Genomic DNA, 22,730 nt, shown 5'->3' with positions numbered 1-22,730 from the left:
AAAAACGTGACTGTAACTTAAATGTTTGTGGGGGAAAAAAAACTCAAATTGGCCCTTTAAGGGAAATAATGAATATACAATTTATCAGACTAAATGGAAAATTGAATTGGCACTGTACCTATTTGTAAGCCCCATGCCTACCCCTAATCTCTTTCCCGGTCTCTGTAGGCCTCTGGCAGCCCTCCGGTATTAGACCATCCTGTGAACTCTCTACTGGACAACCATGAGCGCCGGATTTCCCACTCCCTATATGAATCCATTGAAGGCTTGGACAACAGCTCCACATTGCTGCCTAATATGACCGGACGCATTGGTGAGTCATATATCGGTTAGGTTCTTTTACCCCCCCTTTCAGCACCTTTGTGTCTCTTTCTTAGACAAAATGACACCACAAATTGGATTTCTTTTGGCCGGTCACTCCCCATTCACATTGATAGGAAGTGTGGTTGACCTGCTAACCTCATGCTCATTGGATATATTTTTCCCTTGAATTGCTGCTGTCTGCATATTGACATTCCCTGATCAATTTTAACATCCACCCCACCCCTTTCTGAAGTGTCTCCTCATCACCTTCAAAGCCTCGTCCCCCCTCATCGCCCTGCATCCCAAGGTACGCCACGACACTATTCAAACCTCTCAGGGATTAACGTCATCCGCAATCCTCCCTGCCTTCACTCCACTCCTGACTGGCTTCACTCGGGTCAATTCCCATTCTACCTAGCTGACATCAGTGGGCTAAGATCTCATCTCTTCAGGTGTATTAGAATTGGCAATTCAATCCTCTGCCAGTTGCTGCTGTCATCTCAGCATCGACAGACCTTTCACATATGCATACAGACAGAAGGCGAAGGTGATTGCACCAGTGTAGGGAGGGCGTGTTTGTGGGGGAATGCAGTGCAGTCACATGTATCCACGCACACAATAGATTTTTGTTCATTCTTTCATCTTCTTTACCATCCACATCCCACTGTTTTCTCTCCACCCTTTCTTCTTTTGTCGTACGCATCCGATTTCTCTCTTTTTCTTTCCCTAGTTTTCCCCGTTGTGTTTCTCCTTTCACCTCGTTTTTCTCTCAACTGATAAACCCTCTCCTCGTCGTTCACTCTTTTGGCTCCCGCCCCATCACCCTTCCATCCTCCTCTACTCAGATGGAGTGAATTTGTAATCTGTCAACGATCTACAGTTTCTCCCTCTCTGCCCTTCTCCCCATTCGTTCTCCTGTTTCTCTCCTATTCCCTCCCCACCATCTCCCCCTGAGCGGTGCCACTCTGCCACTGATCACAGAAGATCAGAGGCTGTGTCAGAGGCATCTGATGGTTAATTAAGCCTCCAGATCAATAGGGCTTGCCCCTGACACTCTCTCTCCCCTTCTGTCTTCTCTCTCCCCTTCTCATTTTCAGTCTTGCATCGTGTCTTTCTCCTCCACCCCAAATAAAAATGTTTTGAAAATGGTTGGGTTTTCCTCTCACATTGGCTTATTTATTCAACTGGCTTCTCCGATGCAGGCATTTCAGAACGCTGCTGTGATCATAAGCGGCAACTGTGGGCGCACTGATGGAAAAGTTTCTTGCCATTGAAACTTCAAGGGCACCCAGCACTCATCTCATCCTGCGGAGTGGGAGTCAAATGAGCCAAGTGGAAAAGTTTTAGGGGTGGGGGTGGAGTGGGTGCTAAAGCAGTAACTTATCACAGCCGAAGCTCGGCGGAGTCCCAGAGTCTCAGATCTTTGACTCGGCTTGTCTCCCAGCAAGAAAATGTCAGTTCCTTTCTTCCCTGTCTCGAGGCTGTCTCTGACTCGTGCCCTCATTAACCCATGCCTACATTCTGTGACAGGTCTTCAACTTTTTAAACTGACACAGTTCTGTTTAGATTTCTGATGCAGTCAGAGTCAAGTTTATATTTATGAGGTAAAAAGCAGCACCTGCGAAGTAGAAGAAGGAAATTGATCGGTCAAATTTGTTGTTTCTGCAATTTCTGCATATCTGATCCTCCTTTTGTCCCTTTAAGTCTTCAATTTACTGATGCAGGCGATGTATTTTGTTTTGTCCTTAGAATGCACTCAAGCATAGTTAGTGTATTAGAAAAATTGGAAAAAGAAAGTACTGTCTCTCTGTCCTCCATGTGTCCACAAGCAAGTGGCAATGACCTTGCATCTCACAGACAACACAGAACTGAGATCTGGTTAACCTTGATCAAATGTCACAAAATTGACTTTGAAAGCAAGCAGCATCAGTATTCATGATATTCATCTCACATGTGCATTGTTTTTTTTTCTTTCCATTTCTGAATTTAACCAAAACGTCAGTGTACTGCATTTACCCACTTCAGTTTGGGATAAGGCAATAAATAAGCAGAAATGGACACATTATAGGAATACAACAAAATAGTCTCATACTGTCTCATCACTTAGTAAGACACCAAAATGCATTTTTCTGTGTGGATAGTAAATATCTGCAGGCCACACAGACGATCCTGTTTCCACTCTCTGTCTTCTTCTATATGTTCTTTCAGATGGGCTCAGACTTATTGCCTGGTGTGTGAAATGTGACAGTTGTGGTTAGAGGACAGATGCTGAGATCGGCTCGGCAAGGTCAGGAAGCACACAGCCGCCAGGGCTTGACTGACAGCTCGATGTGGAGTTTATCTAGACTTGCTAAATTACTGAATCATGAAGGCCAGACATGTGGAGTTTTGGGTATGGCAGACTACATACACATATCATAGATGCATGCACACACACACACAGTAGCACGCTCACGTTCAACCCCTCCATCAGGTTAAGCTCAGTTTCCACTGATGTGAGCCATACATTTTTCCTCAGAGTAAATAGTGATTACTGACAAAACTCTGAGGCATTTTACATCTTAAGAGCCAACATAGGAACTCTCTAACCAAATCAGTTCCTCTCCTCTGCTCCTCTGCACCATTATACTGCCTGTGCTGCTGTAAGTGGACCACGACACAGAAGTAAATGGGACGGGATGGTTTTGCTACACAAGAATTAAGATCTGACTTTGATTGTGAGTCATTGCAGATGGCAGCAAGTCAATACAGTGAAATTGTAGACTCCATATTCTGCCAACCTATGATTGTTATTGATACGCTCTCTTTTTTAGCAACTAGCTGCCATGTCCTATGGATGCTATATCTTACCTCACCCAGGTATCGATCATAAACTGGACTGTCTCTTCTACTTCCAGCAGTCACAGGTAGCTAGCTGCCTTTCTTCTGAAACAGTAGTTATAGGTCTTGGTTCTCCATGGGGAAAGGTTCTATAGAAAGACATATAGGAATTATAATTGCCATTGCTACAGCAAAGAAAAAGCACAAAATGACACAGGAGACAGGTGCTGTTAAGCTGGTATGTGCCATCATATTGATTGTAAGGGCTCTTTACTTCTATCTCCCCTGTATTGTTTCAGGCTGTCATTCAGAACTTTCTGCTGTATGCTGTATGCTGTATGCGTGTGTGTGTGTGTGTGTATGTGTGTGTGTGCGCGCGTGTGTGTGTAGGTGTGTGTGCGTGTGTGTGCTAATCAATAGTCAGAGATAATCCTATTCCCTATTTGCCTCAGTAATGCTCAGATGCTGTGATATTGTCAGATTTAGCTTCACACATGCACACACCGTATGCATTGAGCCTCATGGCCAGAGGCTGAATCCACAGCTAGCAGGTGGTGAAAGTACAACACGTTCTGCTTGACTCCCTGCACACATAAAATGAGTTCCTGGCACTTTTCTTTTTCTTCTCCATCCCTTCCATCCCCACCTTCCTTTTGTCCTTCAGGGGTGAAAGGATCAAGAATTGGCAGAGATGAATTCCCAAAGATGGAAAAACAGAAAGAAATAAAAGATGAAAAGGTGAATTAAATAGAAGAAAATATGGAACAGAGTAAAAGCTCCTGCATGCGCACAGTGTGACAGTGAAAGTCAGGGTTTGACGCAAAGGTCGTTAGGATCACGCCCGGCTTCACCTTCCGGTCTGTCTAATTGAAAAGTGCCGCTCGGTGCGTGTCCACACGCTGGGGTGAAAATTGAGGCCCGCGGACCAACGCTTTCTGTGTGTAAGGCTGTTTGGCAGAGTGCCTCAGTCAGAATGCACATGCAGCACAGGCACAGGAGTGATAGAGGGGTGGGGTTGGGCCGGAGGTGGGAACCAGGCAAGCGGACTCAAGCTGTTATCACACAGGAAAGTAGGTGTTCACAGGATGTAATGTGTGCAGTGCAGGTGACAGTGCAAAATACTGTAGACACACATTGAGCACAATCCAAAATTAGTCACTGAAAGAAGTGTGGAACAGCAAAGTTTTGTCACTTTGGATGATTTTTCTATCATAACAAGGACATTTATTCATTAAAAGGTTGAAAGTACAAGCACACACACACACACACACAGATTAACATGAACACACCAATCTCTGAGTATTCCCAGACACAATAGTTTTTCTTAATGGTGTTAAAGTGGGATAGTCTTTTTCAAACTTGACCACGCTGTCCCCTCAACATCTAGCATTTCACAGTCTGCTGACTCACCCTTTCTGTATGCTCAACCATCAGTGCAGGAGATGAGGCAGAGTGACCCCCCCTTAATTTAGTGTTCAGACTTTAGAGTGCTATTAGCATGCCTCAGTGAGAAAATGACAGAGACAGAAATGGTGTTAGCCAGGAACTTTCCTTTTTCCTGTGCTGTACTGTACTGCACTTAATCACTGTGGTCATCTGACCAAAAAGAGGCATATTTGCCACAAACGTTTTTTCACATATTGTTTTGAAACTTTTGAAGTACTTGTAATCTTCAATAACAACTATTCAAATTGCAGCAACAATTTGACATTTTGACTCATCATATATGAAAAGCACACGTGTTACTAATGACATTAATGATGACTAAAACTGAATCATTAATTTGATTTAATATTTGTTTCATCATCATATGTTGATGATAAATCTTTTCCAAGTGAGAGGCATGGAAAATTAAATATAAACAAATATATCAATAAGATTCAAGTATATATTCCATTAGCACTTGGCATCAGGGTATAATGCAGTTATAATAATAAGATATAGTTATGTAAGAACATCATTTCTATTTCGAGCCTCATGGTTCAACCACACAGGTGTGCCTTCCTAATTAGACTTCTTCCTAGACTGTGTAGGTGTGAACAGACTGTGCTTGATTTGTATCTGTCTGACCTGCTAGGCTGAGAAAACTCTCCATCATTCTTATTGGTCCATGAAGTTTGGTGACCTCGCATAATCCAAGTACTGTATAACTCTGCACTACTCCAACCTGAGCAGAAGTCTAATTAACCAAAGTAAGTGAAAACACCTGCGTGGGTGTGCAGGTCAGCAACGCTGCATATAAATTGAATTCATGTAATATTGCGATGTCATAAATTTGTGTTTGAAACACATAGCAGATAGAACAAAAAAAGTGTGATTTGTCTGGTGTGAATGAGGTATACCACATAAAACATCAGGTATTTGGTTTAAAATTTTCCAGACCTTCATGTTGCTTTGACATACTGTATAGCAGAGTAGCTTCCATTAGTATAATTATACCCCATAGAGTTACAATTGCACACTAAAATGAGTTTTACTGATGTACATTATATAATTGAAGAGAACAATATGGCATAATAACAGTCAGTGGAAACCAAACTCATCAGTCCATTGAGGGCTGGATTCAAAATCACACCGAAAGTCAAATTAAAAACTTGAAATCACAGGCTGATCCAACTTGCATGAATTTTATGATGCCGGCTCATACTGTGACTCAGTAGTGTGTATTGCCCCCGTGTGCCTGTATGCACACCCGGCAATGTCTGGGCATGCTCCTGATGGGTCGGTGATGATAGTGTACTGGGGGATCTCCTCCCAGACCTAGATTGGGGCATCAGTGAGCTCCTGGACAGTCTGTGGCGGTACTTGACGACGTCGGGTGCATCAATACAATAGTCCCATAGGTGTTCAATTGGATTTCGGTCAGGGGAACAAGAGGGCCAGTCAACGCCATCAACGCCTTTGTCACCCAGTTTGTCACCCAGGAACTGCCTACACACTCTGGCCACATGAGGCCGGGCATTGTCCTGCACCAGGAGGAACCCAGGGCCCACTGTATCAGCGTATGGTCTGACAATCGCTCTGAGGGTTTCATCCTGTTACCTAACAGCAGTCAGGGCACCGTTGGCTATGACTTGGAGGTCTGTGTGACCGTCTAAGTATATGCCTCCCCGGACCATCACTGACCCATCGCCAAACCGGTCATGCTGGATGATGCAAATCGTTCACCAAGGCGTCTCCTGATGATAATGTCGATGCCCTTCTATGGCCCTGTCCAGCTCTCCTTGTGTAACAGCCGATCTCCTAGTATCTCCTCCACGCCCTTGAGACTGTGCTGGGAAACACAGCAAACCTTCTTGTGACTGCACATATGGATGTGCCATCCTGGAGGAGCTGGACTACCTGTGCAACCTCATTGGGCTGCAGGTACCGCCTTATGCTACTAGTAATGACAAGGACGCAGGCACAACACAAAACTAGAGAAGAATCAATCAGGATAGATAAGGAGAGAGCAATTGTCTGTGGCCACCACATTCAGTTCCCTTGGTTTGAAATGACATAACCTGAAATAGCATTACAATAGATGGGTTTGGATGGGATGGTGGGTCTTTATTCAACAGTGTTTATAGGTTTACCTCTGAAATAGGAAAATCTTTTCTCTCAAAATCTCATTATAGTAATATATGCCAGAGCAGTGGTTAGTTCAGTTGACGCTGTATGGAACCATCTTGCCCAGAACTCCAAAAGTGAACTCAGTTCTTGGGTCCATGGAAGTCACTGACTGACTCCACAAGTCAGTCAGTGTGAACAATGCCATTGTCTATCGCTGGTGGCTGACAGCCATCGACTACTAATCCCTGACCATCATAACATTGTGATTTAAAAGGCTCCCCACCAGAGAGCACAATTAAGTGGTGTGTCCCCTGAGAGTTGCCTTAGGGCAAGAGTTGTTGTTGTTTGTGATATGTGGGGAGAGGAAATGAAAATAAGTATGTTGCAGCTCAGTGCACTAACATTACGTCTCCATGTCCTCATTTATTATTTTCTTATTAAACCAGCTCAGTTAGGCGAACCCAAGACACTTGGTTAAATTTGTGGCAGCAGTGTTTCTTTTCCTGCGGGCTGCTGTTTCTCTCAGTCATGCCATTTTTATACACAGTTTTCTTAGCTTAGTTCTTTGCTAGTTAGCCAACATTGTTTTATGCATATGAGGCTGAATAAAGCTAAGTTATGGACATGTGCCGACACTGAGGGGACACGCTGCCTCAAATTCGTAAACAACATCGTTGTCCATCACAATGTTTCACTGTAGACATCGTCATATGCCAGTTCGGCAGACATCACCCAACCCTAGATGCTATCACACCTCAGCTGTTTAGTACGGTTAAAATGAACTCTATTTAGTTCAGTTAATTTGCGCTTGTGTGAAAGCCCAAACAAATGGGGCGAGACCACTTGAAAGGCAGGTTTGTTAGTAGTGTGAAAGCAGCCAGACCAACCGTATTATATGATAGGAGATATGTGATTATAGCATGATTTAAAAAGCTAAAGTCTCAAGAAAAAACACCTACTGGTTGTGAACTGTTCGGGAAGCAATATTAGTGTCTTGTTGTGCTTGTATCCTCTGTGTACTTCATCCTATCCCTTCAAAAGTGTGTGACATATTGATCCCACATTGATACCCTCTGTAATAATACTGATCCTCTTTTCTTTGTCGTGTCTACTTGTTTGTCATTATTACTATCATGCAATCTAATAATGCTCATAGTTATTTCTTTGTGAGCTTTTTGTGACACCAGAGAACATTATTTTATACATTTCAGGCATCGGAATGCTGCATGACGTGCTCTCAGTCACCACTGGATTTCCCCACATGAACATGAACCAGAACTGAAATGCAACATTGTTTCTCTTGGTCTGAACAAAATGAACTGAACTACAGGTGTGGTAGCACTCTTAGAACAGTCTACAGTGTCCCCTGGTGAGCATAAGTCTTTGGTTTTTACCACCATGTACTTAAAATGATTACCGGCTGCAATCCATGCATGGGCCTGATAGCCGTGGCAGCGCGGATCAGCGAATGATCTCTCCTGCAGTCAAATCAATAGGCCAAAGTGTCACTGAAGGAGGGGAGGAAGAGAGAGAAGAGAGAGGAAAGGAAAGTGTATGAGTGTGTGATGGACAGAGATGGAGGAAATCTCGCAGTAGAAAGAAGATGAAGTGGGGCTATTAGCGTGACCTCTCACCTTACAGCTCAATGTTTCAATGGGCAACGCTTGGTCAGAGGGCAGAGAAAGAGGAGAGTGAAGCTCTGATCCGTTTGGATGGATGCAGCTAGGTGGCCTTTTGAGCCAGAGAGCTAATCTGTCTCTGTCTTCACTCTGTGCCAGAGGCAGGAAGAACATCTCTGCTTCAATATCATAGAATAGCTTCCACACGCTGGCGAGAGGGCTGCGTATGCCTCAGTACAGTTATGAAAACATCTGACTTTCACTGATTATACTATTTGATAGAATTTCCATGACTATAATGTCTATGTGTGTAAAGCTCAGTTCATTCATGCACAAAAATATTTTCCCCCCATTTTTCAGCCTTGAAAATATTTTGTTTATGGACTACACTGTCAGTAAAATTTTATGTTCTAACATTAAAATTAATAGCTTCTTTAATCACTTTGACTGCAATATGTTTCAGCTGTTAACTGTGATTCTATTTAGCCGTCACATTACAGTAGTATTACTATATAAACCCCACCCAACAACTCGTGTTTGTGTTTAGCAGGATGTTGAGTGTAATGGTGGCTGCCAAGGTGGTGGGAAGTGTGTGTCTGCTTTCGTCAGCATAACTCATGAGAGGTTATCTTTAATTACAGTGTGATAAAGGCCACAGTGGCACAATCATGTTGCCAGTGAACTCTTTGCTGAACGGAACTGGGAAGTTCTGAACAAATACCAAATAGTCCCTTTTTGAAAGACCAGCTTCTGTGAACCATCATCATAATTTGAGTATTATCTATCCCCATGTGACCTCACGTACATGTCTCGAAGATATGTGCATGACTGCTGATTCATGTGTGATGCCATCCTGATATTCTTTTTTTTCTTTTCTTTTGCTTCTATTCCACAAACTGAGTGCATGAAAGGCCCCAGTGTTTTGAGGGATGCCGAGGTCATCAAGGACTGAATAACAGCTTTTTTGATTCTGGCCAAGATAGCAGTTCTGGGGTTTGGTGAAAACAGTAATTGCATTCATAGTGCTCAGGTTTAGATGCCTGTGGTTGTTTTGCTATGGTGCCATTAGGCAGAGCAACGACTAAGAAGTGTTTCAAACTCAGATGACCTTCCCTGAGTGAAATGATAAAAATAAAAAAATAAAAAACAGAGGCGAGAATGTGTTCCTTGCCTTGACCTTGACTCTCATCTGCCTTAGTCATCAGCTAGTTTGAGCTCAGCCACTGTCTGTCAGTCTGGCTGGAAGAGAAGTGTCTCTGATGGTTCAGTCACCTGCCCCATTTTTCCCCTCGTCACCAACTGTGTGGAGCTGGTGAAAGCAAAGTGTGTTAAAACAGTGAGTGAGCAGCTCCATCTGCACGTCACTGTGCCAGAAACACCACTGAGGTGCTGAAATGTCCTCTCTCCTCTCCAGATCTAGCTTGTTTCACCACTCTCCCTTTTGTTTTTCACCTTTTTCTCTCCAGTTTTATGAACCAAAAAGCTGTAAACATACTCTTCCCAAGTGTCATTTCCATTTGGTCTTTTCAAGTCTGCTGTACTTTTGTCTGCTTCATTGTCCCAGTTTAGCTGTTTGGTCATTATCGGAGTTGCCTCATGAAACAATAAGTACTGGTGGTGAGTGGGTGATTTCCCACTATACTTATTATGCTGACAGTTTCGGAAAAGCAAGTGCTGCAGTTTCTCTAATTATTTTCACCTTTCAAATCATCAGCGTGGCCTGGACTATACCTGTCCTCTAGCCATTTATTGTGTAAGTATGTGTGTACTTTAGCTACTTAGCAAAGAGATAAGTGGAATGACTTTAACAACTCTTCATCTGCAGAACTGGCCATTTGAGTCAAGAGGTCCTGACTGGAGATCTTTCATAAAGCTAGGAGAGGGAAATGTGCAGAGTTTCAAATTAAAACTGTGTCCTCTGTCAGTAATAATGGTCTGCTGACATGAGTGAATGGAAGGTGACTGTGAGTCATGTATTGTTTTTAAGAGTGCATATTGTGTTATGTCCATGCAATGTGTATTTGAAATGCACACCAAAGCTTTTACAAAGCTTCTTTAGAGGAAACTTCCCATTAAACAACCACCGCACTGTGTGTCCTTTCCAGGTGACTACTGTAGTGAAATTCTCAGTGTTGCTGATGCAACCGGGAGGTAACTCTACCTACTAGCTGAGGGAAAGTAAAAGAGGGTTGCTGCACAGCATAAATGTGCGTATGTGACTATCTATTCGCGCACCCTTACACACTGTCCTTCAGCAAGGTCTGGCTCAGATAGTGGCAGTGGCTGCTATCAATGGCACTTCCTCTGGCACCCTCAGATGCCATGGTATGGCCACTGCCGGTGAGATACATGGATGTATAATACAGCCTCGATTTATTTAGCTGCCAGTGTTTGTGCTGCTGTTCCAACAGGTGCCAGGCAGTTATGAAGGATAATATAGTAAAATGCCATATGCCATATTTCCAATGCCCATAGACCTTTTGCTCGACAGACTCAGGCTCACTCACTGACATGACTTTCTGGGACACTTAATAGAACAGAGCCATTGTTAATGTTGTTGGTCACACCTGTGGTTTTCCTGCATTGAAAAGGCAAAATGTCTGCCATGAAAAGGGTCTATTTTTAATTGCATCAGCAGCTGCCAGAGACATGCCAACACACTGTCTGCTGTTTTTAAACTGAAGCATAGGGACAGACAGGAAAAATATATGTATGTCGGTACTTATATGTATTCTTCAGTCTAGCAGCGCTATTGATTATTTTGTACAGCACCACTGTTTACTTTGTTTAATCCTGAAGTAGACCTATAGAAACACCTGTTGTTTGTTTTAAATGAATACATTGTAGAAACAACACAGCAGACACGCTCGTACAGCAGGTTGACACTCTGTCCTCTTGTTCTGTTGCTATTTTGGTTGCTTTTGGACTTTTAGAAGTGAAAAAATACAATCTTGTCTGTTACCAATAAATCTCACCCCAAGTTAATCTGACCCTGAACCTTACTCTTTGACCTCAGGTGATGACATTGTTGTATCAGAACGGGGGAATAATGTTTTAGATAGCCCATCAGTTATTGCAATATACTGTAAACAAATTTACACAGTGTGTTTAACACTTGTCAATAGGGGACACTGCAGGATGGCCCCTGTGGAAAAACAATTGCACAGCACCTCTTATTGATACTACCACTCATTGCTAAATTGACTGTAAAACAGAGACATTGACAACAGAGGAGGGAAGTCATTTTGGAAGTATGTGAGAACTTCCTTAGGAGTTGTGCAAGTGCTCTGAGGACAAACTGGAACTACTGTATAGATCATAAGGTACACTTAACAGCATAGTAGACAGAATCTAGTTGGTCCCAAATGCAGGGGACGGCTGGGAGGCAGATCAATAGCAGAACTTCTAAACAAAATAAAATCCGGTACAGGTAAACAGAACAGACAACTCAGCAAAGACTGAACTTAAAACTGGACTTACATACAAACTAAACTGACAAGGGCATGAGGTGCAGGTACAGAGATAGGTGGAGAAGCACAGGTGAATGTGGCTGACATGTGGCCATGCTATGGCCTGCTTCTGGCTCAGATCTGGCAAACAAGTGCCATCATTCCACGCGTGTGGGCCGGATGAGGATGTCTGGTACAGTTTTGATATCTAGGATTATTAAATGTGTCTTTTTTCCCATATGCATTTGAACCCATCATGTGTTGTCATTAAAGCTGAGAATTAAAAAAAAAAATGTTAACAATAACTAGACAAACTAACAATAACTCATTAAACCTGTTGAGGCATGGGAACTCTACTTACAGTATATTGTTTCGCTGGCATCTATTGCATTGGATGAACTGGAAGTCAAATTAGAACATACAAAAATGTAAATATCACAAATAATAATATCAAATACAATTTTAAGATAAAAATGAATATTGACACACATCTATAATTTCACTTTCAACTACTTGGTCTGCCTGCTATGAAGGTGATAGGTCTAACTTCGTCCAACTTCCTAGAGTTTTTCCCTGTCATTACTGCCGGCTTGCTGATTTACAGTACAGGGTGAATTCAATTACCCATGGTTCTCTGTCAAACTGCCCAAGTGAGAAATGGCCTTCATTTCACCTGTACAGTGTTGGCAGCCATCTTAACTGGTTTAGATGAGCAGTCCATAGACAAATGGATGAGGCTTCTAAAAGAATCAATTAACAGATGTGTAGTACAGAGGCAGGTGTTTGGGGAAGTTTTCCAGCCAGGTTATAAAGCAACTTGTCCTATACTAAATTAAGGTTTGGATTTGGTATAAAATAATAAAAAATCAGGCTTGTAAGCTAAAAAAGGTATTGCAAAATAAACTAGCGTATTGTGATAGTATTGGTAGTTGCTTCACTGCATTTGAAGCCTTTGGTTTGGAGCATGTATTCACATGTGGAGTAATAAATCTCTTTTGTCACATGCCACTGATAAGACTCCAGGCACATATGAAACACTATACACATTTATACATATTTGCTTGGTTTTCTGTTTGTTTTATGAGTTCATTGGGCAGGGCTTTTCTAAGCCCACCTTGTTTTCTGTTCTCCCCTACACAGCTGTTTTGTGTCTTTGTTTTTCTTTATTTTTTTCTCTGCAAATAACTAAACTATACACCTCATTGCCGCGTTGATTGCTGCTCAGATTTACTTCCACGCTATGCATTTATCATTCGTCAGGCCCCAGTTAAATTAAATGCCTCTCAGATTCATGTTGGGATCCTGCCAGGGTAAATATTGTTGTCTGCTGTTAGTGATTACACACAATTGTTCCTAAGCTATTAGATTTGCAAAGCAGCCCTCCGATAATGGAAACAAAAGCAAAGACCAGGAAGTCCGGCATTTCTGTAAACCTTTGTCTAATAGTAAGCAGGTGTGTGATTAAAGTCTGATCCCGTCATTCGTCTTGACTTTGATTACCTTTTTCTATGCGTCTACCTCTGTACTCAAGTCATGCACTTGCATGAGTGAATCTTGCACCTCTGTATTGTAATGCCACTTCTCATGCCGCTGAACAACCCTTCTTCTGCCCTTGGAGCTGAGTGCCGGCAACGGCAGCACATTCCCCATTGACTTTGACTCCTGAGGAGCAGCAAAGGAGCGATTCAAAAAAGTCCTCAGCGGGGATGGTCAGCCAGGACAGAATACAGATCAGGGGAGCTCTTCTTCTGCTCATATTTGTCCTTGGAGAAGAGTGAAGGGGAATGGATAAAACTAGTCAGGTCTAGAACTTTTTGATTGTGACACTGAGAGAATAGTTTATAAAAGACTATTATTTTGTGTGTCTGGATTGTTACTTTGTCCAGTCATTTTTTTTCCGTGTGGCAGTCTAGTTTTGTGTATTTTCCTTAGGTGTTCAGAGCCTGCTACAGTTTAGCGAATATTGTCTGGTCATGAAATGTATTTGTATGCGTGGAGCATTGCAAAATTATACCTGATAAGCACTGTTATTTACCCATTTTGAGAATTGTTGGGTGTCCTTCAGACATGCCCTGATGTGAAAATCAAGTGCAATTATCTCAGCCAAAGTTATCTCTGTATACAGTATTATCTTGTTAATTACTAAATGAAGATAAAATTATTGTGTTCACACAGGAGTGTGTGTGTGTGTGTGTGTGTGTGTGTGCGCACGCATGCGTGTGTGTCTGTGGGTGTGTGTGCATGCGTGTGTGTTGACTTGGCTTCAGCATGTGGACATTTTTTTCTCAATCAGATTTTTCTCACTTGTTATCAGACCTCACTAATTGGATGTATAAACAACCTTGGGTATCGATGCCATATTGGCATTGTATTAACTCGTACAAATAAATGTAGTCATATGTCTAATCTCTCTATTTCAGGTAACTACCAGCTCTCTCCGACTGTGAACATGCCGCAGGATGACATAGTGATGATCGAAGACGATAGGCCGCCCCTGCTTCCTGCCCACCTCTCCGACCAATCGTCCTCCAGTTCCCACGATGACATGGGCTTCGTGGGAGACCACCCGGTGCCCTGGATCCATGAGCTGCCCAGTCAGAATGAATGGTGAGCAGCATGTTTTCCTTTGTGGTGGAGTGGGCTGAATTATTTATAACTTGATGAACTTCAGACAGGCCCTGTGTGGAGGGAAGCAGGATGGTTATTTTTATATATATATATATATATATATTATGAGTAACCTAACCTATATCTCCTGCACACTGGATCTATGTGAGGGTTCATGCTGTTCATTAAATGTCTGGATGTCACTGTGTTGTGAGAATAGTGTTTTTCCAAACTGATCGAGAAAACTAGAAAATCAGATGTCTAGTTTAATATTCTGCGGAAATTGGTGGAAAATAATCCAAATATGTGATTTTACTGGAAGATACAGTATACAAATTAATTTTCAGTTATTGCAAATTATTGGCCACATATGTGACATCATCTGATGGCTTTTCTCGGTGGAGTAAAGCAGATATCTGCCTTAACAAACCAGGAAATAATATTTTTTTAAGTCTGTTATGGAAAAGTAATGCATTTTGCATCAGTGCTACATTTAGAATGCCAAAATGTGGGCAGCTTTTGGGTAAATATGCAGTTGTGTAAGACCATCTGGGTGTGATTGTATGTGTGTGTTAAATAATGGATGACCCAGGAGCAGGCAGACTGTGAGTAAAAAAAAACTCCCAGGGTCTCATACAGTACCCCTACATCTCCAACCCCAACCACCCATGGGATTTCAACTCTGTCCCAACTGAAGCACCCTCGCAATAAAATATGAAGCCAGGACTCATCAACCTTTTGGCAGAGAACTAACTCTCTTTAGAGACTCAACAAAAAACCTCCACAGACCAGGGGAGATTTGTGCTGCTGTGCTGGTGTTTTAAACTGGATAGTCTTTTTTCCTCCATCATTTCTAAAGACTTCCTTTTAGCACAGGATGTTAAAGCTATAATCACTCACTCTGAAATTACCTATGGCATTTATTTTATGATTGCAGCGTTCAGGTACAGAAAATGTAAAGACAAGACGTCCAATCATGTCCTTGTTCTCCTCTGAACACTGCTGCTTTTTCATTGAATGGAGGTTGTTTCTAACTCTTAGATGACCTTTTTCTATTCATAACTGAGTGGTTTTGTCAATTTATAAGGATTGTTATTCTTTCTTATGATTGGCTGGTTGAGGTAACATGTATAATGGCGGGCTGAATTTTTTTTTTTTTTTTTTTTCCTTTTCAAGGTGAAATGCTGGTTGCCAAGTATAGAGATGCATGATTTACTTCTTTTTTTAGTATTTTTATATTTTTTTCCCTGGAGACACTCAACTCCCCCCTCCCCCCACCCTCTCCCTCTCATTTATTATGAATGAGTAGATTTGCTCAGCATGCCTGTTGTTCATGTGATGTCAGAGGTTTGTCATAGTGGATTAGGTCTACAGCATATGGTTGAATAGCACTCAGACTACCTCACTACATTTACACACGCGCAGCCACATACACGTGCATGACGTGTGCACACAAGGCAGAAGTGTGCTATATACCACTGCCTAGGGTTAGTGTGAATAATTCATGTCCTCATAGTCACACACACACACATCAGGCACACATTCTCTTTTACTCAAATGCTAACAGCTGCTTAAATGCACCAAGTGTGTATACCCTTTTCTGACTGACTTTAACTGTTTCTCATTTCCCTTTTCAAGTGCCCCCACCATCCTTCAACACACACACACACACACACACACACACACACACACACACACGCACAGGCACACACACACACGCACACACGCACACACGCACACAGGGTAACAGGCATACTGAGCCAGCAGGGGATGTGGGTCAGCCAGACTCCAATATATTGGAACTGTAACTTTTTAATTTAGCTCTTGCAACAGCGCAGCCAGGGCCCTGTACTTATTGAATATGTATTGTGCAGAGCTGTGAAAGTCTCACCTCTGGCCTCCAGTGTTATTCAGCCTTTTCTTCGTCACAAGGGCGGGGCCTTACCAAGGCCACAGCTATACATGTACGGTGCATACACAAAGCACAAAAGTGGCTGGTTAGCTTGCAAAAAACATTGTTATTCAGGCTCTTTCTCTTCCTTTCCCTTTTTCTCACCCACTGGAATTTAACAACTTCTTATTTCCTCTTTCTCTTCTGTTATAATTACCTTTTATTAATTTATTTCTTCTGGATGTGACTTTGTTCACACACGGAATAGCGAGTCAGTTGCTTGTGAAATTAATTTAATCTCGGCTTACTTCACTCTATTAATGCAGGGGTAATCAGAAGGTCATTTAGGCATCTGGTAGTGGTTATTATAAGGTAAGTAATGACTGATGTAAACAAAAATCAATTAAAAGGACCCTCCCTGTTTATAATACACTCACCCCTCTTTTTTCTTCTTCATTTTCCCTCTTGCAGAATTTTGTGAACATGTATTCTCATCTCTCCCCCATTTTCAGTCTTCTCACCAGATTTCCACTGAATGGTACCCCACATGTTAGTATGTGACCGTGTGTAGACCCCCAGTATAAATGGTTGTTTCAGAGGCAGAAATCCCATCTCACACAGGACACATAAATTGACCTACTTTTTTTTCTTGACATCCCCAGTCAATATCTAACGGGTGTGTGTTCTGTGAATGTGTGCATGTGTGCTATGTAAGGAAATAGGCCTGTTTTGCTTTCTCTCTCAGGTACTTAGAGCTGTCCTGTTGTTACGAATCTTTGTTGCACCACATCAGCTTTACAGGCCTGAAATGAACATAAAACGGGCTATAAATATTACAACCCCGTGCTTTTAGATCTCTATTAAAATGGTAATGTACAGATATCTGGGCTTTTATTTGTTGCTGCTGTATTACAGACTGTTTTATTAGTATTATTAATACTTGCACCAGCTCAGAGGTGGTAGTTTTGAGCTTAGTGATAGTAGCTTGAATTGAAGTTAGTTCAAATCTTTAGAGCAGGTAGTAAAGTTAATCCAGCCAGCTGTAGAAGGCTGTGTTTGCACTGGTTAAAGCCAGGATGTGTGTAGGGTTAAGGGGTGTGTGAGTGTGACTCAGGGAGGTGATGGAAACCGGCATGTGTCTTTTGTCAGGTTTCACAGGATAAATAAAGGTTGTAAATTATTACTTTGCATATCTCCGCCAAGTTCATCCGAGCATTGGGTCCTGACCCGCCACATAATTCCCTTTGCGGTGTCTGCGTCCTCCTTCATTAGTCTGAATCCAAAGCCAAACAGGAAGGGCCATGTCTAAATGATTTACAGTAAAACAGATAACAAGCACTGGTTCATATGAGCTTTGCAGAATAATCTGGATAAATAAGAAGATGAAAGGGTTTTCCCTCAGGACTGGAATGTGGAGCGGTGTCAGAAACACAAATCAGTGTACGATCATGGCAACTCCTAATACGAGCAGATTCATCTGAGATGCAGAAGGAATGTTTCTGGTCTCCACCTGGTTTTCATCCCACCAGTTGATAAAGTGCACTTCAGGGTGTGTCTTTTCCCTCTAACTGTCCACGTCTTTCCTTTTTTACATGGTTAGTGTGCACAAAATAAACCTGTTGTTTTTCACAATCAGTTGAAAATAAAGATGTCAAAAATTAGAGATCATATAATTTAAAGATGCTCAGTGATAAGGAGTCAAATCAGGTTTCCTACAGCTGCTTTAAGCCTACATTCTCAAGCGCTTCACTGCACCAGCACACACGGCTGTATAAATATTTCCCTTTCATAATAATGCCCCCCTTTGGTAGTCGATCTAATCCTCACCGAGATGTCACCAACTTTGTCTATCAGAAGCAAAAATAACAGCTTTCAAAAGTATTTGCAAGCTTGCCTTACAATGTAACATCTAAACGAGACAAAACACAAAGTCTCTTGCTCAGGAGAAGTTTGTAAGAGCACCACAGGGAGTGCGAACCCCTTACCTACAGAGTGCTGAAGCAAAGCAACTTGACTTTGAAGTCTCCTCCCGACAGCTCTGCTTACTTGTGCTATTTTACTCTGAACCCACAGTATTTTTCTCCTCATTTAGCTGGTTCGCCCAGGATACGTGCACATCCACAACTACTTTTGTGCAGGCGTGTATTAATGTGTATTAAAACAACTGACAACTGCATGCATTTTATAGTTAATGTGAAATTTGCATGGAAATAATATTAAAGCTACCACAAGAAACTTTAATTTTGTGTTGATTCTGGTGGCCCCTTGTAGTATGTTTAAAGCAGAATAAACAAGATTATCATTGGAGGATATTTAAACTTGCAACAAGCTCAGTTCCCTTTGTTCCATACAGCCTATTTGGTTGGTTTTAGACTATTTAAAGTGAAGAAATATGTTATTTCGTATTACTTCCTGTGCCATTCAGCTGGTTATGAGGTGGAGGCAGGCCATTGTGTCAGGCTAGATAGAAAAACAAGATATGTTTTTATCTTCAAATGTACCATTTTTCTTAATTACTTGGACAACAACAGACTAATGCATTTTAAAGCACTTGAAAGGAAAAAAGGAAAGTTATTTTTCAAATTATTTAAACAGCCCTAGAGAACCCCCTTCCTGGGCTAATTGAGCTAAGCCAGTTTTTGCCTTAAACACACCTTGTCTTTGCGCTCCAGCATTTTCCTAAGTTCAGTGAACACTCAGTCTCCTAATTTATTCGAGAGTAGGTGGTGAGAGTGTAGTGTATTCTAAGTTGCCACTGAAGTGCAGGAAAAAGCTCAGGGGTGTCTGCAGCACGCTCATCAGTCTGAAGTTTAGGAAGCATTATGCAACCACATCACTGAGAGCCAGGAACTAACTCATACCAGCTAGCCTGTGGCGCACAGGCTGCTATTACCATTCCAACTACTGTTATCATAACTGGCCTGCATACCACCTGCATTCAATTTTACCACTAGCAGGAGGAAAAGTGGCATGTGGAGTTAAAATCAGCTAATGGCCACTTGTGATATGATGAATATAGTGTAATTTGTGCAATTACATATTATTTTTATGATTGATTTGATTATATGACAGGGTTTTTGAATATACCAATGATTACATTATGGTGTTAACAATGAATATTAATCATTTTTTGGATTTTTGGCATTGCACTCATTGTCAAAGTCCCTTTACTCCACTAATGTTGAAAAACTTCTTTAAAATATGTCATATCCTAACCTCTGTGTCAAATGTAAGAGTTTGTGTAACCGAAATGCTTGTGTAGTCCCCATGTAGTAAAATAAATTCAAAATCTACTTCTGGCCTCATGAAGTGTGATGGACTAAAGAAACCTCCTTAAAAAAGAAAACTCACTCCCTCACTTAGACCACTAGGGGCACTATCACAACCCTGAAATAACTACACTCCTACTGTCCCCATGGTTTGGCCCTCGACTGGATAAACCTGACAGAATAGAGGATAGGTGTCAATTCTCATTAAGGTGAGAGGGAGAAGAAATGGACAGCAAGAGACACGAACGGGAGAGAACTAGACTGTGTCCTTCTCTGTCTTTGTGAGATGTCACAGGTGGGAACATCATTTCCCAGGCAGCTCTGACACAGTCTGTCAACCAGCAGAGATGGAAAAGGACTCCAGACAAACATACACACTCATCCACTCACACAAACACAAACACACACACACACACACACACACACACACACCGCTGCACAGACGCACTCAGTCTCATGAGTGTTTTAGATACACATTGGCTGGTAAACAATTTCACAAATTAACATATAAAGTGGAAAAGGTCCGCAAAGACATGAACAAACAAACTTCCGAGCTAACATTGCAGGCAGGCTGCCTACTTCAGTTGACTCTCTTATAGTCTCTATCATCAGTAATGTAACTAAGAATTGCAAGTGCTCTACTAAGCACATGTGTTTTTTTTCCCCATAAGGCATCAGCATAACTACAGATAAATGCAAACAGCACCCGCATGCAGACACAAACTCTTTTAATAATCTCAAATGCCCACTTACATTGGCATTGACTTTAACACCAGGTAGCCCACACATACACACACACACACACACATACACACACAAACACACACACACATTAATTGGAGGCATTGTCTCCTTAAATGCTAATAGTCCCCTCTGGCTTTATGAATATTTACCATGTCTCAGTGGCGTCCCATAGCTACAAGCATGTCATACATGCTTTCATTTTTGTGCTCACCTTGATTGTGTTCATCTACGGCTTCCCGTGTCGTGCACTATGTCTGTGTGCCCCCTACACACTGCATCACTGTGACAGGGATGCAGGTGAATCTCAGCATGAGCCATGCCAAAGTGACCTGCACACACACAGACACACACACACAGACACATACACACTCTTGCCACACAAACCAAAGTATCGTCTTCTGCCTGGTCCTTGTCAGTCGCCCTCTCATTCAGCAGACTGGAGAAGTCAGTGCGGCAAAACTCAATTAAAGCATCCATTCACTGGGCAGAGAATGAATGAGGAGGTCTAACGCAGGAGTCAGCTGATGGACAAAGAGGTCTTAATTGATCCTGTTCTCTCGCTCTCTGTCTCTCTCTGCAACTTCATCACAATTAAAAGGAGATTACAGCAAATCACAGGTGCAGCTGCTGCTTTGCGTGGCACTGAATGAACCATTTTATTTTACGGGCTTTATACCCAAATGTTTTATAGGTGAAATTAAGAGAGTGCAATAGAAGTGGTAATCTGAGACACATTTTTTTTTTCACCACACATTCATGTTTAAGAAATTGTTACAAAGATGGAAGGGAAGGCCTCCTGTTCACCTTTTATCCTCTGAAATGTAGAAATTATTTCAGCTATCTGGTGTCCACTAGTGCACATGCCAGCAGTTCAGCACCGACTTCTCCTGCAGGGCTTTATGCAATGATTGAAGACAGCTCCAAGCTCCCTGGCCCAGCTATGCATCCATGCGGTCAGCTGAATCGGCCTCCTCCAAACCTCAGAAGAGCCATTTCAGAAGCACCTTACTGGGCATCGCTCTCCACCTCTTGGCCCCTCTCTGAGGCAGTGAAACTAATGCACAGAACCACTAGCTAGTCGATCAAACCAAGCTGCACTCTTCTAAGAAGTAGGACCAGACCTATCTCTTTGGGGTTGTTTTTAAATGAGGGTAAGAAGTGTTGGGAGTAGGGAAAAGGGAGGAAAATAAGTTTAAAAATGACGTAAGTCATCAGGGTAAAATGCGAGTACGGAGGACTTTTAGCAGTCACCACTTAGCAAGCAGGCTGATGTGAGGTTTGACACATTTAACTTCCTGCGAGGGAGACAGAGACAGGAACAAGTTGATGTAATATGCAAGTTAAAGCTGTGGATTTGCCTGTGAGCAATCCTCAGCGCTAGTTAATTTTAGATGATGGGAGGACTTTGAACGGGCAGGAAAGCATCTGCTCAGTATGGTGGAAATTACTTTAAACACTGCTTTAAGAAGGAGAGATGAGGGAATGTATTATCCAAATGGATTGGGCCCACTGTTAAAGATAGGCCAGAGGCCTGAGGTCTGAGGAGGAAATTGTCTGGGAGGCGGTCACATGTTCAAGCCATTTCTTATTTCCATCTATCCAATACATTTTCATTGAGTATGTGACTGAAGTTAGTAATTCAGTGATCATCCAAGTCCAGTACGGGTCTCCCCTTTGTAGACTCAACCAGTTAAGATCCTTTCTATCAATTTTTCTTCCCACCAGTTGACTGAATTTGAGCTCAAGCAGCATCTGGATCAGAGCAAAGAGACTTTCAAAGCAGTATCTCATTACAACAAGCATTCCTACGGGAAAATTAATAGCCAGTAGAAAGTGAATATGAGATCTGTAATTGAGTGCTGTATTTCTATTAATGGACTGTAGTAGCTGTGAATCTTTGTGTGTCAGCTTTAAGTAGACTAGCAGATTAATTCTAGCCTTGCCTTTTGTACAATAAGTAGCACATTTTCAGCTGTTCATAAATTTGAAAAAAACTGAATAGTGTACTATTTAATTCAATTGGAACAACCTGTGACAAAGGCTTTCAGCTAGGAATCGCTTGACTATAATGTCACACAAGTCAAAGAGTGGGAACCAGTAGTGCACAGTTAATAGTCACTGCCACCTCTTTAAATAGTTATGGTCACTGCCCTACACTCACAAATGAAAGTGCTGGGAACCCTCAGTCCTTGAAGGACCATTTTTTGACAAAAAGGTTCTTCCATGATCCTTTTTTCAAAAAAGGGTTTTTCAGAAGCAAATGGTTCTGGGTAGATCCTCAACCCTTCAGGAAGAACCCATTTGGAACCCTTATTTCTGTGAATGTAGAGACCTTAGTTGCAAGCCCCAACAGCAGGTACCTTGCAGGGGTGCTCAAAGCAACACAATTGGCTATATCTCTTCAGATCCCCATCCTGGGCTTTTAGTCATTGCTCTGCATGAACCAAAGGAAAGCAGAGGCAGTGTTAAAATGGGC

The 22,730-nt window shown here is 42.1% G+C and overlaps 1 protein-coding gene across 1 annotated transcript in view; it reads left to right on the top strand.

The window, feature by feature from the left end:
• LOC141014502 (partitioning defective 3 homolog) overlaps nt 1-22,730 on the top strand; it is a 357,805-nt gene that overhangs the window by 210,821 nt on the left and 124,254 nt on the right. The window contains exons 15-16 of the mRNA XM_073488320.1: nt 169-313; nt 14,164-14,350. Coding sequence (XP_073344421.1) covers nt 169-313; nt 14,164-14,350 — 332 coding nt within the window. The remainder of the gene's footprint in view (nt 1-168; nt 314-14,163; nt 14,351-22,730) is intronic.

The sequence above is a fragment of the Pagrus major genome, chromosome 19 (genome assembly GCF_040436345.1).
Source record: "Pagrus major chromosome 19, Pma_NU_1.0".
In the NCBI taxonomy this organism is placed as follows: domain Eukaryota; kingdom Metazoa; phylum Chordata; class Actinopteri; order Spariformes; family Sparidae; genus Pagrus; species Pagrus major.
The sequence above is the reverse complement of the archived record's forward strand: the minus strand, read 5'-3'. Positions and strand labels throughout refer to the sequence as shown.